Source organism: Gymnoscopelus braueri, assembly GCF_963280865.1.
Source record: "Gymnoscopelus braueri genome assembly, chromosome: 3".
In the NCBI taxonomy this organism is placed as follows: Eukaryota; Metazoa; Chordata; class Actinopteri; order Myctophiformes; family Myctophidae; genus Gymnoscopelus; species Gymnoscopelus braueri.
Window position 1 is genome coordinate 28,767,039 of NC_137612.1, and position 21,817 is coordinate 28,788,855.

General features: G+C 44.3%; 1 protein-coding gene across 4 annotated transcripts in view; it reads right to left on the bottom strand.

Annotated features, from left to right (window-relative positions):
• Positions 1-21,817, bottom strand: part of LOC308083099 (receptor-type tyrosine-protein phosphatase gamma-like) — a 387,100-nt gene that overhangs the window by 94,179 nt on the left and 271,104 nt on the right. For all 4 annotated transcript variants that reach the window (XM_080425241.1, XM_080425240.1, XM_080425239.1 and 1 more), the window contains exon 6: positions 12,180-12,246. In XM_080425241.1, coding sequence (XP_080281367.1) covers positions 12,180-12,246 — 67 coding nt within the window. The remainder of the gene's footprint in view (positions 1-12,179; positions 12,247-21,817) is intronic.

The window sequence follows — 21,817 nt, forward strand, 5'->3', positions numbered from 1 at the left end:
CGTCCATCCCTTTTGTTCAAATGTTGCCCTTGAGGTATTAGTGGCCTTGGAGAGGATGTGAAACTGTGTTGTGGGCTGTGAGGCTAAATGACAGTGGCTGATGCAAACACAATTTAGAACAAAGGATTAATTTGTTGATAAGGCATGCTTAGAAGCAATGTGCTTTATGTATGCCGTCGGTGATAAAACATCTCTCTGTGCCAATGCCAGAGAGTGGGAGCATCTCGGTTTGGGCGATTGTCATCTCATAAAGGTGTTTTTTTTTTTGCAACCAGGCCTGCCTGAGACACGCTGCTGGCATCTTCGTTGGGCTCCGATCCGCACGAGGCTTCATCCAAACCATTTTGTCAGCAGACTGTTCTTGCCTTAAACAAATCTCACACCCCAAAGACACTCAATCCCAGTAGAGGCAAAAGCCATTTTCCCTTCTATAAAGTCCTGTTTAATGGTGACGGCTCTCCATCAGGCACACTGCGAACAATGTGCAGCTAGCTCACCTGCTGTCCAACGTAACAGCACAACAGAAAGAGTCTGTCCGAAATACTGTGGGGAAATGGGTGTCCAACTGCCAAGAAAACCAGCCAGATTTCCTGGCAAAATCAAGATAGCAGCTGTGTAGAAAATCCCCTCAAATATGCCACAGGAACAAAAGGAGGAGAGATAAATGGTTGCCTCTGCTCCATATTTCTCAATACATAACTAAACTGAAAATCCTATTGAGATGGGGATGAAAAAGGGGAGCTTAGCGTGCTAGCAGTGTGCAGCGGAACCACATCAGATTGAATGTGAAAGGCAGTGCTTTGGGATTAAACCCCCCCATCAGTGACGGCGTGGAAGACACACTGGTGCTGAGCTACAGAGAGACGGAGAGAGTGAGAGAAAACGAGAGAGAGAGAGAGAGAGAGAGAGAGAGAGAGAGAGAGAGAGAGAGAGAGAGAGAGAGAAAAACAAAGAGAGGAAGGACAGGAAGATAGAGGTGCAGAGAATCGCTCTTAGGCATACTTCAATGCCAACAGTTGGCTAGCATGCATGGCACCACAGTAGCGACACAGACTAGTACAGAGGGAGAGACACTTTCTGAGAGAGAGAGAGAGAGAGATAGAGAAAGAGAGAGAGAGAGAGTATTGCTCTTAGCTAAATTCTTACACAGAGAAAACATTATTTAACTCTGACAGTGCACAAATGTAACCAAATGGACCCATAAGGGTCCATTTGGTTACATTTTGTGCACTCCCAGACTTACAAATGGAGAAATCATCACTGTGTATTTTACCGTGTATGCTACTAGCACCAGGCCAACATGACATCCCAGTAACTGTACGAACCACCGTAAGCTGTTTCACCCGTTAAAAATTAATTGCCAATCAGGGTCACACAGTGCTGAGTCAGTGGAGACTTCAAAGCCACCGCCAGGCTCTTGAATTAATGGACTTGTAATTTGTGCCGGCGAGGAGGAGGGGAGTTCATTTTAATGCCGCGATACGAGTGCGGTGGGAGCAGCGACGCTCGAGTGGGCAAACAGGGGAGAAATGACACCGTGCTGACACAAGGGCCCCGTGTAAATATACATCTAAATGCAAAAGCTAGACAATGACAACACGGCAAGCGGTGCCGTCTGTGTGCATATTAAACAGTCTCTATGCGCTGTGCGTTTTTTTCCTCCAAAGAACTTCCACGGAGATGCTTCTCTCCCAGAAGAAGTGATTGCCATGCTGAATGCACTTTTGTGCAACTGTTCCATAAATTCTTTCCCAAGTTTTGGTCTCTCGTGTTTTCTCTTTTCCAGTCTACATGAGACACCTTCGCTGGCTTGAATTAATTGCAGATTTCTTACTTGAAATGTTTTTGTTTTATTTTGTATTCCTCTCGTGTGGCTGAGCTGGGCCAATGCAGACAGGAATGTAAACCCATGGAAAGATTCCTGAAAGGTTCAAACACCCCTACTTATCACCCCTGCCAGGCAGAAACCTTGTATCTCCATATGTTTTTATGAGTTTTTGGGCGGTGAAACCGCCCCTATAAGTGAGGTTTGGATATTTGTACAACAAATCCTGCGCTGTGATTGGCCAAAAATGTACAAGTGAGGTTTGGATATTTGTACAACAAACCCTGCACCGTGATTGGCCAATCACAGTCTATTCAGGACTGTGATTGGCCAGTGTCACATGACACATGTGCATAGCCCTATATAAGAAACCATAACTTTAAAAAAATCATAAATTTGTTTTTTTTAAGTTATGGTTTCTTCCATCATAAAGAGTGTTTCAATAAATGTATTTATTTTTTGTACATGATTGGTTGACTCCATTCAGTATTGTGATTAGCTAGCAAGACACCGCCCATGCACTTCACACAGGGTGTGATTTTTGTATACTTTATACACACAAAAGGGACACACAAAAGTGGTACAAAGGATCTACAGCTGATTTGAGCTTGAAGATCGCCTATTTTTGCAAAAAAATAAGAGAAAATAAATGTTGTAAAATGACCTAAATAGGGACACCAGGTGGAAAGTGGTAAAGTCTGTGGGCTTTATAAAAATGTGACTAAATAATAACTACATTGGATCCATCGAAAAACAGGATATTTCTTTCCATATCCTGAAAAGTAACGGTTTTGGATACAAGGTTTCCGTTCCGACAGCGATGATATCCTCTGTTGACTGAAGCTGGAGACGGGAGGATTCTGTATACGGGAATGGCTCTCAAATCCGCTCCTAAGGGACGCCTGGTGCTGCTAGCTTTCCATCCTACCGAGAAGAGAACCACCGCTGCACAGCATACTGTACAATCCACAAGCAAACAAGATGGTGACATTTGGATGCATCGATGCACAGCCGTGTACGTCATGCTTTCTAAGAACATTGATTTTCCATACGTATGTTTCAGAGCTTACTGTACAGCCTGTAAAGGTTGTTTTCTTAAAACAAATGCTCTTTTGATCTACAAAGGCAGATTCCCACACGTGGACCCGAACAACAGAAATCCAAGCATTAACATAACTATGCATACAGAACGGGTTATGTTTTCGGAAACAGGTTTCAAGGGGAACTGACATTTTGATGGTGAAAATGACAGACTTACATACTTAACATATCTTTGCCTAGACGGGTGTCTTGTTTACAAATGTTACTCGATGTTGTGTGCATATTCAGGGGGCAAAACCACTGTGACTTAATCACGCACAGCTAGTCTGCTAGAGCAGTGGTTCTCAACCTTTTCAGGCCGTGACAGCCCAAAATAATCCTATTTGAACTGGGGACCCCGCCAAATAATCATATTTGACCTGGGGACCACCCACCCTGACAAGCACTTGGAATTGTCGGAGTTGAGGCATACAATTTAGTTTGACTCGGTTCCACAGATAAATATTGTGAAAATATCAGATCTACAAGCTCACAACGCCTCGCAACGTGTAGATCGGCTATTTTCAAAATGTTTGGTTCTTTCTCATATCATTTGACAATTTGGCCAATGTTTGACCAGTTTGTTGATTGCTTTTGATGCAGTAATGGTCTTTTTTTTTAAAGGTATCAAAAGGTCTTAAAAGTCCTTAAATTGTCACTTCACTGTCATCTGGGGACCCCCCCCCCCCAAAAGCATGTGGGGACCCTGCTGGGGTTGAGAACCACTGTGCTAGAGCAGCAAGCTGCAGTGCATGATCACGTGACCTCAAGAAAGTCTGACTCGGTAAAGTCTGTCAAACTAGAGAGAGAGACGTGTTCCAGATATAGCCTGGTAAACCATCCCTGGTCGCCGCGCAATGGTGGAAAAAGTACTCAAATGTTTTACTTAAGTAAAAGTATCAATACTGTAATGTAGAAGTACTCTGTTACAGGTAATGCGACGCGTTGTGAGCTTGTAGATCTGCTATTTTCAAATAGCCTAGTTATAAAATAGGGATAAAGTGGTTAATGCATGTTTTCTAATGTAATCATTTATATCTGCAAAGTAACTAGTAACTAAAGTTTTCAAATAATTGTAGTGGAGTAAAAGTACAATATTTGCTTCTGAGATGTAGTGGAGTAGAAGTAAAAGTATTGAAAATTGGAAATACTCCAGTAAAGTAAAAATACCTCAAAATTGTACTTAAGTACAGTACTTGAGTACATGTACTTAGTTACTTTCCACCACTGTCGCCGCGTGAATTCACATTATCATGCGTCTTCTGCAGACCGGTCTGGCCCCAAGCGCTGGGTGGGCGTTTTGCAGTGACCAAAAAAGTGGTAGAGCCAATCAGTGTCTGTCAATCACAGGGCCCTGAGCGCAGACGCTTTTTGTTTTCTGCTAAACGCCCACCCAGCGCTTGGGACCAGACCGGTCTGCAGGAGACACATGACGATGTGAATTCACACGACAATGGGATGATTGACCAGGCTACTCCAGATATGCTGTAAAGCAGCGATTCCCCAAATAATTGACAAAACACTAAGATTTTTATTGACAATATAACATTAATTATCCATCTAGTGGGCCCTGATCCAGAAAAGGTTGGGAACAACTGCTGTAAAGAGAGCTGCGTTCTGCCCTCTAGCTGCACAGAAACCAGTCTACAGTATTAGAGATCAACTCTTATAGGCTACAAGCAGCTGTAGTCAGTAAAAGACCCAAAGAAAATCCAAATGGATTTAATAAAAAGCAATAATAATCGGTTTCCGTTTACTGTGGTCTTTCTTAGTTACAGGTATTATATGCGAATAATAATGTAGTTATTGTAATGTATAGCATTTTGATATTCACGCATGCACGCACGCACGCGCACGCACGCGCACGCACGCGCACACGCGCACGCGCACGCGCACACGCACACACACACACACACACACGCACACGCACACGCACACACACACACACACACACACACACACACACACACACACACACTGCCACAGTGACTCCCACTGTGTGATCTTGTGCCAAGTGTACTGTATGTACAATACATCCTCCAGCTGCATAATGAAACATTTCCTGTAAAGCAGCTGAAGAAGGTAATTGATGGTTAGTTGAGCGGACAGATCTCCTGTTGGCTGACATGGAGTCTGGTGAGTAGAATCCCCAGTGTGGTTCTTGGAACTGCAGAGCACCAGTTAAGACTGTGGATCATTTCAAGGGCCCCCTTAACTGTAGTTACAGACCTGTAAGGGTCCATTTGGAACCCCCCCCCCCACCCAAGGAACCCTGAGGGTCCCTGGACCCCACTTTAGAAAAACCGAAAGTCCTACATATACTTCATCGTGCGACGAATAGCAAATACAATTACCTGCCCAAAATAGGGACGCCACAGCAGGTTGAAAGTGTTTTAACATCCATGTGAAAATAGCAGATCTACAAGCTTGCGACGAATTTTGAGCTTGGCAGATCTTATATTTTCTATTTTCGTACGACCAAGTATAAGACTTTCAAGGGTCACCTCTCTGCTGCCACAAGCAAACAGAGACCTTGAAAAGTAGAATGAGAGTCCCCTGAGCTATCTTATCACAACATGTCTTCTCCTTAGATACGTGACACTACGTCCATTCAGGAGGAGTGAGAGGAGTCTATCGTCGCTGTCAGGTGGAAACCCTGTATGTCCACAAGGGTAACTTTTCAGGAAATGTAAAAAAGAACCTGTGTTTGCCATGGATCCAATGTAGTTATCATTACTTCGTCACAAGCTCTTGTCAATACTTTCAATATTTATACAACCCTCACGCGTTTCACTACTTTCACTTTCGCTTAAAAAATATGAAAAATGCAAAAATAGCAGATCTACACTGTAGTATGACAAAGTAGGGCATTCATTTACAAAAATAAATAAAATAAAACGTTGAAATATGGAGATACAAGGTTTCTGCCCGACAGCAACTTTACGCTTGGCCAGTTCTCTGGTCAGTGGTGGGATATTTAAAATGTACCACTTGCTCCCCTGCATACCTCGCCTGCGCGACAACACTTCATTTGAAGCTTTCATTTACCTGGTCTGTCCGACCCCCCCCCCCAACTACTACCAGATGTGCCTGTCCCTTCCATGCACCCGCTCCTCCGCACGGCGGAGGCGACAGAGCTGAAAATACATCTCTGAACTCACCCGTGGCGGGCAGAGGGGGGTGGGGTGGGGTGGGGCGGGGCGGGGTAGCGGGAGACGATGCCTGTCAGTTAGAGGGTAGAATGGAGGGAGGGGAGAGATAGAGAGACACAGAGAGAGAGAAGAGAGAGAGAGAGAGAGAGGGTTGTATGTGTCTCTGATAAAGATTGCGTCTCTCTCCGTCACTCCGCCTCGCCGCATGCATCAGCCCTGTCGCCTGGCGGCCATGCATGCACAGATGCACACATACTGACACCCACCCAGACATACACACACACCCACACCACACACACACACACACACACACACACACACACACACACACACACACACACACAGACATGCTGGTGCACACATGTGCCTGCACACACGTACGTGCACACGCCGACACTCAGAAACACATAAGAGCACATAAAGTACAAACACACACACACACACACACACACACACACACACACACACACACACACACCCACCCAGAGGCACATACGCACACATAATCTGCATGCCCACACACAAACACAGACACACTATCCTCCCGAGCCAGTCTCTGTTTCACTCTCATTCAGACACACAGACGCACACACATGCAGTTGCACATGCATGTATACACACACACACACACACACACACACACACACACACACACACACACACACACACACACACACACACACACACACACACACACACACACACACACACACACACACACACACACACACACACACACACACACACACACAAAAAAACACAGAGACACATGCGCACGCCACCCACATCGACTTTTTCTTTGTTGTCATCTCCCTGCAACTCATATTTCCCTTCCAGTGGCAAATCAAACGCTCTCTCTCTCTCCTCCTCTCCTCTCCTCCCCTCTGCTCCCATCTCCTCTCATCTCCTATCACCTCCCCATCATCCCTCTACCCCTTGTCTCCTCCTTCCCTATCTCTCCTCCCTGCTTCTTCCTTCCTCCCCTCTCCTTCACTTCATTATACTGTCCCTCATCCTCTCTGCTGCTGCTAGCACTTTACCCCCTTCCGTCACACTCTCCTCTCCTTCCTCTCCTTCCTCTCCTCTCCTCTCCTCTCCTCTCCTCTCCTCTCCTCTCCTCTCCTCTCCTCTCCTCTCCTCTCCTCTCCTCTCCTCAGCAGGCCCACCATAGGCCTGGATGTGCACTTGCTGCATCAAAGACACAGTATCAAGCCATATTTACACTCGGCTGCGCATTGTGTCATGTACCGAAAATAGACGATCTACTAGCTTTTAACATGTCACAGCACAACGTATTATGAGCTTGTAGATCTTGTAGAAAAATGTAAATATATTCAAAGATTTGCGTACATTTTCACAAAATAGCAGATCTACAAGCTCATAGCGTGGCACTCGGTGTGTCACTTGTTCATCACAACCACGACTTTATTCCACTAGATAAACTTTATTTTGCCGTGCTACTCCTCCCAGTTTTTTTCCCCCAATTTCGTGCCATATGTCAAATTGACCGGCTTCATCGGGAATCCCAGGCTTGTACTTAGCTAAGAGATACGTTGTACAGTTTAATTGATATTGATTTATTAGTGCATTAAATTTCCCCATCCACTTTAATGGGAAAATGAAAAAACTCAAATTCAAGTATTTTTTTCTAGAGTTACAAGACTTTGAGGGAAGGTTCATAGTTTATTGCCAAATTATTTAAACAAATATTACACCAGTCGGCCTCATGGTGGCGCTATAACAGCCCACTTTACCTTTTGGCCTATAACTTTTGAACCGTAGGTCGTAAAATGAAAAACCAATAACCAATAAACCCCTGGATTCCTTGGGTCATGACGCAACTCCCCATATAGGCCACGCCCATTTGCGCCTGAATAGATTTTTTGATATTGATTTATTAGTGCATTAAATTTCCCCATCCACTTTAATGGGAATTGCAAAAACTCCCATTCAAGTATTTTTTTCTCGGAAACCGTAAGGGCTACAGTTACAAGACTTGGAGGGGAGGTTAATAGTTTATTGCAAAATTATTTACAAAATAACTACACCAGTCGACCACATGGTGGCGCTATAACAGCCCACTTTACGTTTTGGCCTATAACTCTTGAACCGTAGGTCGTATAATCATGACGCAACTCCCCATATAGGCCACGCCCATTTGCGTCTAGATAGATTTTCCGCCATTTAGAATTTTCTTCAAAACAGACTTTTAGCTCGTCCTCCTACATATTTTGTCCAAATATCGGTACACATGATCTCTGGATACATGCGATAAACAGATCCAAACGGCGTTTTGATAGGCCTTACCGTTCGTCCGTAATTGGCTTCCAAAGTTAGAGGGAGGGGCCCGTTTTACCAAAAATGCCAGAAATCACGAACAAAACGTCCAATCAATCCCAGATTTGAATCACATGTCGAGGGTGGTTTACTCAACAAATCCCCAAAAGCATTTCCACTTTGATCCATAGGGGGCGCCACAACTGCGCAAAACGTAACCCTTTGATGCAAAAACATGATTTTTGGGGGGATCACTCCTCTCAAAATGAAAAGCAGGTGATCTCAGGAGTTACATGACGATGTCATTGGCCCGCTACATTTGTGGGAGGGGCCTATTTATTTAGTGGGAGGGGCCTATTTCTTAAAATCAAAACGCCATGTATCACGAATGCAGGATCCAATCAGCACCAAATTTGAATGGCAAGTCGCGCGGCCTCCGACGGTATTCCTCCAAGCGTATTCCTCGAGTCCCGGCGGTGGCGACCTGCGACCGGCGTCGGCGCAACCACACTTTGCAATTTCCCAGAATTGCGACGCGTCTAGTCTAGTCTTGTGTTTGCCAGATTATCAGAGATCTCCGCCTATACTGGTATGTCTGGTGACATCTAAATTCAATGTCGTTAATACAACTGGGGCTTTGGGGCATGCAGTCCTTCATATTGGAACAGTGACATTTGTTTGCGGTGGCCGTAGGTTATTAGCGCCGGGCGTCCTCGCCGCTGTTCCAGCAACCACAATGAATTTAGATGTCACCAAACGTATCGTATATATGCAGAGATCTCATGGAAACACAAGACTACTAATCATCCTACTGCAGCAATAATAACCCTGACCCCCATCCTCTCTCGCAAGTCCAGTGCAAAACAGATTTAGTTGTTGCAGGGCTGATTTCGCGGGAGGTAAGTGTGGGGGCGGGGTAGCTGCTTGCCAGGCTAGTTTAGTCAGAGGGCATTTGTTCCAGCGAGGGGTTTTCATGTCAAATTTAACAAGGTGTGAGCCTTACAAAAGACAGAGGAGTCAGACTTGCGGTACGTCTCCGCCGGACAGAACAGCAAACGAGAGCGCGGAGAGAAAAGAGGTGTGAAAAATGTAACCAAGCAGAAGCCGCTTCTCCCACGACTCCTAAGACTCTCACCGGTGGAGAGGGAGAGAATAAACCAAGCAAGCACCTCCTCCCCTGTGGGAGAGATGGGAGCGTGTGCTTGATTGAACTGGAATTGTCTTTGTGTTTGATGAATTATGGAAACAAAGTGGTGTTTGTTAGAGTGGGTGAGCCGGGGCTGCTGTGGTGGGATATTTATGTTTTATTTACATAATTATGTAAATAAAACATGTATATGTAAATAAAACATAACACATAAGGGGGGGGGGGGTGATCATGATAGGTATGAGCTTTAGGATTATAACCAGTAGTTAACAAATTAGTGAGGGGATAAGATAATAAAAATAAAACCAGTTTGCTTCTATTTGTTTCTGTTGCAGAAATATTTGATTATTTCACACAGTCTGTTTAAGCATAGGCTTCACTGCTGTTATTATGCTGTGTCTGCCAGAAGGTACGGTTGAACCTGTGTCACCTGGACTGGCTATGGATTCCAATTTATGTGAACATTTGTTCTCATAACTGTGGCCATAACTGTCGAATTCCATAGATCTGTTAAGAAGCCTGCTGGGCTTGTGGGCCTCTGCTTATAGTTTTGTATCACCTTGCAGTTGGCTAAAGTGTAATTCATGCATTTAAAGGGATACTTCACTTTCGGGCCGGGGACACATTTAAAAAATATATTAAAAATAAATGAAAAAAGTTATGGAGAATTCATGGCCCCCTCACGCATTAGAGTGTCCTACTAATGCGTGAGGGGGCCATGAATTTTCCATAACTTTTTTCATTTATTTTTAATATATTTTTTAAATGTGTCCCCGGCCCTAAAGTGAAGTATCCCTTTAAGTATAGAAGCTCTCGGCTGTTCTCCTGTAAACTTGTTACCAAGTATGCTTAGGGCATACACAAAAAGGTAAAGGGAGGATTTACTGGTCCCCGGGGGAGGGGAAATTACTTTTCAGCATTCACCCAACATATGGCTTCTTAAGATGGCTCAGATGAGTGCACAGGGGTGGGTGAGTGGGTGTGTGGGGGAGACTGTTAGGGGTTAAGTGTCTTTCTCAGGGACACTTCAATACATAATCCTGGGCGAGCCAAGGGTCAAACTGGTGACCTTTCAATTCCCAAACAGCCTCACTCAGCTACAGCCGCCCCGCCTGTACATCCTATACGCAAAAAAAGATTATATTATGAAACTAAACCACAAAAGCAATGCAAAAAAGTGGGCAACAGTTGAACTATAGTAGTGGGTGGGATATTGATCACATCAGACTCAGATTTATGGATTTTGGTTATAGGGTTAATTAGCTCATTCAAGTTCATTCATGTTCGATTGGAGGGATAAATCGTAGCTGTGCATACTCTGCCCGGGAAGCATTAGCCTACTGACTCCTGGTTCACTGGGAATGACACAGTCCTCCATGGTCATTTGCCTCTCCTGGGAGCAATAACAAAACATTAGCTAAGCATACAACGCTGCGATGCTAAAACTGAGCAACAGGCCTTTGTGTATTCAACACAAAATGAACTTGACTGAACCCCACTCAGTAATTTATCCATTTCTTACTCCGAGAGTGTAGGACAGTGGTTCTCAAACTGCTAGGGGTCCCCCTGCGAAATTAGTTACAGTTTTTCACAATTGTTAACACACAAAAAGCGAAAAAATTCGGCACAATTTTCACAACCTTAACTTCATGTACTAATCGCTCGACCCAATTTGGCACTACTTCACACTCCCTTATCTGCATTAGACTCTGACTTTCCTTCTTTACACTCATCACTATCATTACATTTACATTATCACCTTGTTGTCCAAACACTACACACAATGTTCAGTTGTTGCACACACTTCTCACATAAAATCTCAAAGCATCAATCTACAACACACCTTGTTGTCCAAACACTACACACAATGTTCAGTTGTTGCACACACTTCTCACGTAAAATCTCAAAGCATCAACCTACAACACACAAATAGTCAAATCTCTAAACATTCAGGTCTGGTGAGCAATTTGCACCACCGGGCTGCTCCAGTGCGTGAGTGGTTCCAGGACCACCCACATTTTTCCGTTCTGTACCTTCCATTCTCCTTTCCTGAATCCCATTGAGGAGTTCTTTTGAGCTTGGAGGTGGAAGGTATACAGTATGAACGGAACCCACAGAGCCGGGTCCCACTGCTCCAGGCCATGGAGGAGGCTTGTGGCGACGTCACTGTTAGGGTGTGAATCTTCTGCTATCTCACGATTTGATTCGATTCCGATTCTTGGGGTCACAATTCCGATTATTTTCCGATTTTTTCAAAACAAACGATTCTCGATTAAAATATTTTTTTTTTTCAATTCAAAATTGAAAAATGTCATTATACAAAAATCGTGAAAATCGATTGCAGCCCTAGTCACTGTTGAGGCCTGTCAGGGCTTCATGCGCCACTCGAGGCGTTTCTTCCAACGCTGCTTGGACAGGGAGAACATTGCCTATGATGTGAAGTGAATGAGGCCCTCTGGCCAGACATGAACCGGAGGCATGATGCCTAAATCATGTAGAGAAATAAAACATTTCAAATCTTGAATTGGGGATCCTGGCACAAGATATTTTCAGATGGGGGTCCGCGGCGAAAGACATTAATTTGGGGGGCCTTCACATGAAAAAGTTTGAGAAGCAACGGTGTAGAAAATGGAACCACGATTTGACTGTCCACATCACAGTGAAATCAGTGTGATGTGCTATCAGTGCTGTCACTCACCGTGATGGACCACACCCCTCAGGCCATGGATGATTGGGTCAACGGCCGGGTTGTCCTTCCCTCCCACCTGAGGAACGCAGAGAAGATGGTTAACCACTTGAACCCCAGTATGCGTATTCTGGGGGGGAACATTTGCCAAAAATAGCCGATCTACAAGCTCAAAACACGTCGCTTTGCGCTTGTATATCGGCTATATTTGGCAAAGACATTTGGTGTAGACAGAAAAAAGTGGTCAGAGTACAGTTGTCACTGGTTCACTAAGACGAGAGAAGGTTTAAGTGGTTAAGATGCCATGAGAAACACACCACCGTCTGAATAACAAGTATGTGCAACACATTCTGATGTTGATTCAAAGAAGCGGTCGCTGTGATTTTAACATAATATATTTCAAATTAACATCCAAATTACAATTTAGGCATTTGGCAGGCGATCTTATATTCAGAGCGACTTCTAAGATCTGAGTAACTAGCATGAACAAACAACAGATGACAGGATACATGGTTAAGTAAATAGAGTGAACAAGGAAAAAACATTACATTTTTGCACTTAAAAGTAACTGCAGGAAAAACATCAAACCTAGCCGTAAAACGAATAACATGCTCTACATGCTGATCTTAATAACATTCTTAGCATCTGCGGACAAGCAAACAGAATACATAAATAACAGCCATCCTTCAAGTCAAAATGTTTACACGTCTGCAGGTTGTCATAATTCAATGTTTACCAAATTCAACACATCGATATCGATCGCAGGACTCAATGCCTGGACTGAAACCAGCAGTTGACAGTCAACTAATCTCAACCCTAAACCAAACCCTCACCCAAACGTTAACCAAACGAACTGCACTAACCTTAACCAAATAACAGCTTTAATATTAATATTGGCATTTCGGCTCTACAAGCACACAGCACTTGTAGAGCTTGGAAATTGGCTATTTTTGGCGAATGTTCCCCACAGAATAGTTGGGGATCAAGTGGTTAAGGCAAAATGATCACAACCTGAAACTCATACCAACTGCTTAAACCAATTCTGCTCAAATACAAGAACATTTCCTGCTCTACACTCAGATTAAAATGATAAACCATGCTTTTTCCAAAACACTTTTCTCATACAAGACTCTATTTTGCATAAATAGAGAATGTTTGAAAAGAATCGCTTTGTGTTCACATGGAACACGCTGCCATTCAAATGGCTAAGCTTACATTTCGTATCTCTCGGGCAGAAATCTTATATCTCCATATTTCAACTTTTAATGATTTTTCGTCATTCAAGAGAGACACACAAAAGTAGAGAAAATAGCCGATCTACGAGCTTGTAGATCACTATTTTAAATTGTTTAAAAAATATATATAATAAAACATGGACATACAAGGTACAGTAATACCGACAAGGTTGGTATTACTGTACACTTTATTGCGCCCGGTGTTGTACACCAAAAATAACCAATCTACAACCTGTGAGCTTGTAGATTTCTTATTTTCAGTGCGCAACACCAGGCGCAAAGAAGTATATCAAGCCTTAAATGTAGTTTCCACCAGGCTGCTCTGGTCTGCAACTGGCTCATTGATCACCCCAAATTCTCGGTTTATCTTCCACCATGCTCTCTCTCCATTTCTCAATCTGATTGAGGAGTTTGTAACTGCCTGCAGATGGAAAGTCTAGATCGGAATCCGCATCCAGTACATTGTTTTGGGGGCAAAATAAATAAATATTCTTGTTATTACTGCATAATATGTGTGTGTTGTTTTATATTTGAGTATAAAAACAGAGGGTAATATTATTAACAGGAGTAATTGCAAGACTGAACAAGCAAAAGCTTAATTCTCCTGATTCTCCATTCATACTAGTGTTTTCAATTCAGCACATCAGTAATATTAGAAACTCATATTACGTTCTGCGTTATTTGACAACAAAATACATCACATTGATTTGAAGGCAAAGTTGGATTTTGCTAGAGATTTGTCGGGTTTTATATTACCTTTTTAGTTTTTTGTTGAGAGTTTTGAAAACATTAGGTATGCTTTCAGAAGATGGGTATAAAGAATCGAGAAAAAAACTAAATACAAACTCAAAATTAAACGTGTGTAATGATGCAGATTGACACCTCACGATTTTCTGTGGCATGAAGTGAATGGGGTGCAAGAAAGTGCATGTGAGGAAAGCACAGTAGTCTATTCCATTTTTGGGCGGTGAAACCGCCCCTATATGTGAGGTTTGGACCCCCCCACCCATTGCATCCCCCCAACCCTGCGCTGTGATTGGCCACCAGTGTACCCCCCTAACCCTGCACCGTGATTGGCCAATCACAGTCTATTCAGGACTGTGATTGGCTAGTGAAAAATGACACATGTGCATAGCCCTATAAATAGGACTATGCACTTAAGAAAAACACATTTATGGTTTTTTTTAAGTTAGGGGTGTACAATGGTTGGTCCACAATATTACTTTTCTTTAAGTGAACTTCCATCACTGTGATGACCACTGTGACCACACCGCCCACTTCTTTTTTATTTACTTCTTTGTTTGTTTTCATTTCTTATTTAGACAGAGTTGGATGTTGAGAGAGAGAGAGAGAGAGAGAGAGAGAGAGAGAGAGTGTGTGTGTGTGTGTGTGTGTGTGTGTGTGTGTGTGTGTGTGTGTGTGTGTGTGTGTGTGTGTGTGTGTGTGTGTGTGTGTGTGTGTGTGTGTGTGTGTGTGTGTGTGTGTGTGTGTGTGTGTGTGTGTGTACGACAGAGGGAGGAAGAGAGAGATGTGAGATAGATGAGAGAGAGAGAGCAGGAGACAGATAAAAGAGAAAGGGGGGATGACAGACAGAGGGAGACAGAGGGACAGAGAGAGGTGACAGAAGGCGAGAGAGGAGAGAGGAGAGAGAGAGAGCGAAAGAAAGGGAGAGATGAGAGAGAAAGAGGGAGATAAGAGATGCAATGAGATGAGATGCAGAAAGCGATAGATGAGACACAGAAAGGGAAAGATGAGAGAGACGGAGTGTTGAGAAACAGAAAGGGAGAGATGAGAGAGACAGAAAAGGAGAGATGAGAGGGGGACTGAGAGGGAGAGATAAGAGAGAGTAGTGTAATTAGGTGAACAAATGGAGGCAGTCAACAAGCTCTCGCACAATCTCTGCCACACACACATACAGTGCACACACTGTGTGAGTGTGTGAGATGCAAGAGAGAGAGAGAGAGAGAGAGAGAGAGAGAGAGAGAGAGAGAGAGAGAGAGAGAGAGAGAGAGAGAGAGAGAGAAGAGAGTCAGAGAAAGAACGACAGCGAGAGCAAGTCAGAGAAAGAAAGAGAGTCAGAGAGAGAGAGAGAGAGAGAGAGAGAGAGGGGGACCTGGAATATAAGCCAAAGAGATGAAGGGGAGTTTGGGAGAAGCGTGTGGGGAGGCTTGCAGGGTGTTTATTTGAGCGTGTGCACCCTGCATAGCAATGTGTGAAGACTCGGTACAGTCTGCACAGTATAATCCTCAGTGTTCGGTCCATGTTTATACTTTCAGGCTGTAAATGAACACTGAGGATTTTACTGTGTGGTATACTGTACTGTCGCAAAACAGAGGGGGAGCTCAAACTATTTCCATCTTCTCTTCAATTTGTTTTTGTTTTTGTTTGTTGTTGTCGTCGTCTTATTGCTGTCGATTTAATCACATCTGCCTCTTGTGATGTGGAGCTCGTTTGCGTACTGGAAGTGAGTGAGTGAGAGGAAAGCGCACGACGTGCCGCTGCAAAAAATAGACGATCTACAAGCTCACAGGGCCTTGCGGTGCAATGCGCTGTGAACTTGTAGATCTGCTATTTTTGGTGCACAAACTTTTGTATGCAAGTACAAATTAGAACAGTGACGTAGAGAAAACGCACGCGCGTGCGAGAGAGAGAGAGAGAGAGAGAGAGAGAGAGAGAGAGAGAGAGAGAGAGAGAGAGAGAGAGAGAGAGAGAGAGCGACGACAGACGGCGACGGATAAAGACGGAGGGAGGGAAAGGAGGACAGAGGGGAATTATCGTTTCATTATTAATGTTTGTCTCTCCAAGCCCACAGGCTCTTCCCTGGAGATCCCTGCCACAGGGCCACACATCGAAAAATGTCCTACTCTCACTCTCTCCATCTCCTTCCATCCTCTTCTCCCTCTCTCCATCTATACGTTCTCCCTGCTCCCTTGTCCTCCTTCGCTCTCTCCCTATATTCTCTTCTCCTGTCTTTCTCTCTCCACCATCTCTCTATCTCTCTCTCTCTCCCTCTCTCACTTCTCGTCTCCTCTCTCCTGGGGCAGTGCACTGGCGGTAACAAAGCGGAAAAAAAGAACGGTTCAGTGTGACATGTCCTCATCTTTCTCCTCCGCCCCCCCCCCTACTCTTTCTCTCTCCTCCTCCTCCTCCATGTCTTCCTCCTCCTGCCATCCATCCAGCGCTGCATGTTGTCTCTCTGGGCCCCTCTTCACTGTCATCTATCTATCTTGCAAGAGCTCTCCTCTCCTCTCCTCTGGTTGGGAGCATTAATCCATTAAGACCGGGAACGCATACGTGTGATTTTTAAGATTTCTTTGGGCTATTCAAAAATAGCAGATATACGAGCTCATATTTTTGAAAAAACATGAAAATGTGTGCAAATCATATGTATTTTTAAAGCTAACATTTGTAACTCAAATCTTTGCTTCTGGGGATTCCACAAATGTCTTCTAAATCCTAACAGTTTTTTGAAAAAAAAATTTCATCTCAAGGACCCCAAAATCATATGTATTTGGCCGCGGAACCCCATCTCAAATTATTTTGTTCCAACCGTATATTAAACGATTTGCACAAATTTTCACGATTTTTCAAAAATAGCAGATCTACAAGCTCATAGCGTGGCACTCGATGCCGCGCTATGAGCTTGTATATCTGCTATTTTTTAATAGCCCAAAGAAATACTAAAATGACACACAGGTGCGTTCCCGGTCTTAATGGGTTAACTGCTGATGAATCAAGTGTGCAGAGGACATAATAGAGGGGCCAAGAAGCGCTGGCCCTCCTACAGCGCACGCACACAATCCATTTCAGAGAGTTTCATAATTACAGCGGGAGCGATTTGTGCGTTGGCATGGGGCTGGTTTAGAAGCGGAGAAAACCTTCATGGGCAAAAGACGTTGCCATGGTACTAACTCTCCTTTCTCAGGAGTACTTCTCTCGTGAAGCACTTTAAAAGGTGCTTGTGCTTTTTAGTATGCTTTTTTTTATCTTAGAGAACATTGGAGAGAGACAGGAAGGAGTGGAGTAGAGAGAGAAAGAGGCAAAGTATGACCTGTCATACAAGTCACAAAGCTGATTCGAGGCCTGTTGGCTCACAGGAACAGACGTGAGGAAGGCCGAGCCAACAGGCTGACCCGCAAGTTCACCGCACTCTATGGAAACATTGACGAGGTAAAGAAATGGACATGGTCCTAACACCACACCCATGTCGCCCTCACATAACAAATTAGCAATTTTCTATTTGAAATCAGCATAAAGGGAGCCTTTTTTTTTTTAGGCCAACAAACGCTGGCAGACGATTCTTCAATCTGAGCGATGCAGTGTTAGAAGTAGGGCAGCGGTCACGTGGGCGTGGGAGGGGCAACACAAAGCACACTGGGATCGCTGCCTTTCATCACTGCACAGCACCGATGAGCAAGAGCCTCATCGATTTAAACATGAGCTACTGTATCTTCTGGAATACGGAGCGAACAGCCAAAGACTGACGGCAAATTATAATGTAATGAATTCTGTTTCTGTATAACCGCTGGGGCTAATGTCTCCTCAAGTGGCGAGCGCTGTGCTGAATTGGAAGCAGCTCGGTGGTTGGTTCAGTCGTGTTGGCACACACCACCTAATTACCGTCATTGGGGGGTAATGGATTCGGAGCAGAATGAAGTGGTATAGAGACTGCTCCGTACCCAAACTCATATCCTCTATCACGTGGGCTCCTTCTCCCACTGAGTACTGCATTTTTGGAGTCCCCTTATCTATAATTTGATGAATGGCCTAAATGTATAGTGCCGATTCTGATGTTTTCTAAAGGTTTCTAGTTCAAACAGGCCTCAGCTGAGCTCAAGATCTAAATAGCGCCAAGTTGAAAAGAAGCCTTCTGTATTAGCACAGCCAACTAACATCAACAACTACTGCCAATGACTACTTCCTACATATGAAGTTTTGTTCTTCTTTTTGTTGGCTGGATCTATTGATGGCATGAGGAGGGAGCCATGAACATTAAGATATTTCTGCTTCACTGAAATATACTGTAAAGTAAAAAGATAGAAAAGGGGGCCAGAGTTGGCACATACTGTAATACAGGTCTTGAGCCAGCTTTCAAATGTGGTACGAGCAAAAACTAGTGTGAAGTGTGAACTGTGTGGAAACTTGTAAAGTCACAGAGAGAGATGACAAAAGGCTGGAATGCACACAGATACCGTCAGACTTTGACAAGACCTCAATTGCGGTGACGTTATTGTTGCCAACAGGGATGCCTTGTCAAGTGATCTCTTCTCGAATCTCAGAAGTCCTGTCTCTCTAAGGATTCAAAGAAAAGCTTGGGGATTCCAGGCAGACGATGGTCAAAAGCCTTTGGTGAGGGGATGAAAGGGTTCCTTTGACAAATGTTGTGACTGCAGGGAAGTTGGCAAGGGACGCTCAATCCAAAATGAGACGTCGTTTTCAAAAAGTACGTAGAACTTGTTGATATGAGCTCACGACTCAAGATAAGTGCAACACGCACACCAAATTGCCCTTTCTCTTCCTTGGTGCAAGGAATACAAATTAATAAGGTTACTAGTGAGCACGGGAATTCATTTCTTCTTTGAGGTACTCCACATATATTATTATTATTATTATTCAACTGATGAAAATAGAAAATGACTAATTAAATCAATAGAAATTAACATTTTAGATAGCATAATCGGTTTCTTTTACTACTGTGTCATTTTCTTGACGGTGAATCAATTAGAAATGCAATAAAAAACGTGTGATTGAAGTGAGATGCAGCAGTTAGCGGGACTCCCGATAAAGGACGACTAATAAAACTGAATGGAGTGGAGCTTGGACTTGATTTGTGTCAGGGCTCTGTACATCTACCCAGGGGGCGACTTCAGTTCAGAAGCTTATAGGCATCTTGGCGCGCCTCGCCGAGCACCAAGCAAATGGAAGCCGCGTGCCGCGCTGTAAATAAACCAATAAAAGCGTAATGATAGCTGTTTACCGCTACCATCTATTTCAATCAGGGGCGGTGCTGTGCTGCGGCGCCGGGTTATAAAAAAGCACCGGAGTCCATGGCGCTCCGAAGCTTAGCCAAGCTGATAGGGCCAATTTGTCCTGTATGGCGACCAAGATGATTTAATTAATACATGCCACCAGGAAGCGACAGCAATCCAATTGCTGCATAAATATGCTGAAGGAAGCAGAGAGAAAGAGATATAAATGCACCGAGTAACAGAGAGAGGATGAATTTAAAATATTCCTCTTGGACACACACAACTAAGCATGTGTGTGCGTACAGTGCACATACAGTACGCACACGCACACGCACACGCACACGCACACGCACACGCACACGCACACGCACACACACACACAAAGCTCCATAATGTTATGTATTGGCTCTCCATTAGTAAAAATTGTGTGAGCAAGTGTTTGTCTAAGGATGTGTGTGTGTGTGTGTGTGTGTGTGTGTGTGTGTGTGTGTGTGGGGGTGTGTGTATGTGTGTGTGTGTGTGTGTGTGTGTGTGTGTGTGTGTGTGTGTGTGTGTGTGTGTGTGTGTGTGTGAGTGCGCGTGTGCGTATGTGTATGTACGTGAACGCGAATACACATACAGTATGCGCGTGTGCGTGTGTACGTACAGTACATGTGTGTGTGTGTGTGTGTGTGTAGCTGCTCGACTGCTGAAGGTGCAGGCAGCATGGGGAGGACAGCTTTAAGCTCATGGTCCCCGGAGGGGAGCTTCTTGCTCAACAGGACATCTTCTCAACACAAACAGACCCCTGGGACAGTGTCTCCATGCACGCACGCATGCACACACACTCTCTGTATGTACGTGCGTGCATGCATGTGTGCGTGCATGCATGCGTTGGTGTGTGTGTGTGTGTGTGTGTGTGGCTGCTCATGTCCGTGTACAATATCTGCATGTCTGTGTGCCTGTTTGTACAGCAGCTGCACACGCACGAACGCACACACACACACGCACACGCACACGCACACACACACACACACGCACACACACACACACACACACACACACACACACACACACACACACACACAGACACACACACACACACACACACACACACACACACACACACACACACACACACACACACACACACACACACACACACACACAGACACACACACACACACACACACACACACACACACACACACACATTCCGAGTATGGTTTCTGCAGCTTACCAAAGGCAAACTGAAGTGTTTTACGGGAACATAAAGCAGACAAAATGAAAAAAAGTCGAGTCCCCTAGAGATGAGTGAAGTAAAATGCTCTTCTGAGGCGAGCACCCACCCACACACACACACACACACACACACTCACACTCACACTCACACTCACACTCACACTCACACTCACACACACACACACACACACACACACACACACACACACACACACACACACACACACACACAGTGATTTGCATAGGTACAAACACATAAGCCAAACCTCTGGAGATCCATCTGGAAGCACCAACTTATTGAGTTCACAAGTTCAAATCAATCTCTGCTGCCTACCACCATGCAATAGCATCACGTTCAAATGAGAGAGAGTCTGTGTGTGTGTGTGTGTGTGTGTGTGTGTGTGTGTGTGTGTGTGTGTGTGTGTGTGTGTGTGTGTGTGTGTGTGTGTGTGTGTGTGTGTGTGTGTGTGTGTGTGTGTGTGTGGTGTGTGTGTGTGTGTTGAAGCTATTATAAGTCTTAGAACTGAGATAGAGGAGGCAAGAGAGCTAGTGAGAGGTAGTGAAGTGGTAATAGAAGAGAGGCTGAGCAGTATGGTGTTAAGAGAGAAGGTGAGAGAGAGAAGAGAGAGAGAGAGAGAGAGAGAGAAGAGAGAGGAGAGAGAGAGAGAGAGAGAGAGAGAGAGAGAGAGAGGAGAGAGTGAGAGAGAGAGAGAGAGAGAGAGCAGAGTGAGAGAGAGCTTCACCTGTGGAGCATGTTGCAATATTGTATTAAATTGCTCCATAATGCTTTTTTGGGGTTTGGCACAGAATACATCCTGAGCTGACATGTGGTTATAATTGTTTATATTGTTGATCATTTGGTGACCCAAATGTGACACTTTAAAGGGGAATGCCAGGGTCCAGGGCATTATCTTCCTATTTCTTTTTACAATCAAATGAAGCACATTGTCAACACATAATGTTTGATATTGTTATTACAGTATATCATTTTCCCAGCTCTTATTAGTAACTTAATGGCAAGTTCCAAGTATACTGTACTGACCAAAGTATACTGGGTACTGACAAAAAGTGATGAGAGGGTGATGGTGAGTGATTGACGAGAGGGATGGAGAGGAGAGAGAGAGAGAGAGAGAGAGAGAGAGAGAGAGAGAGAGAGAGAGAGAGAGAGAGAGAGAGAGGAGAGAGAGAGAGAGAGAGAGAGAGAGAGAGAGAGAGAGAGAGAGGG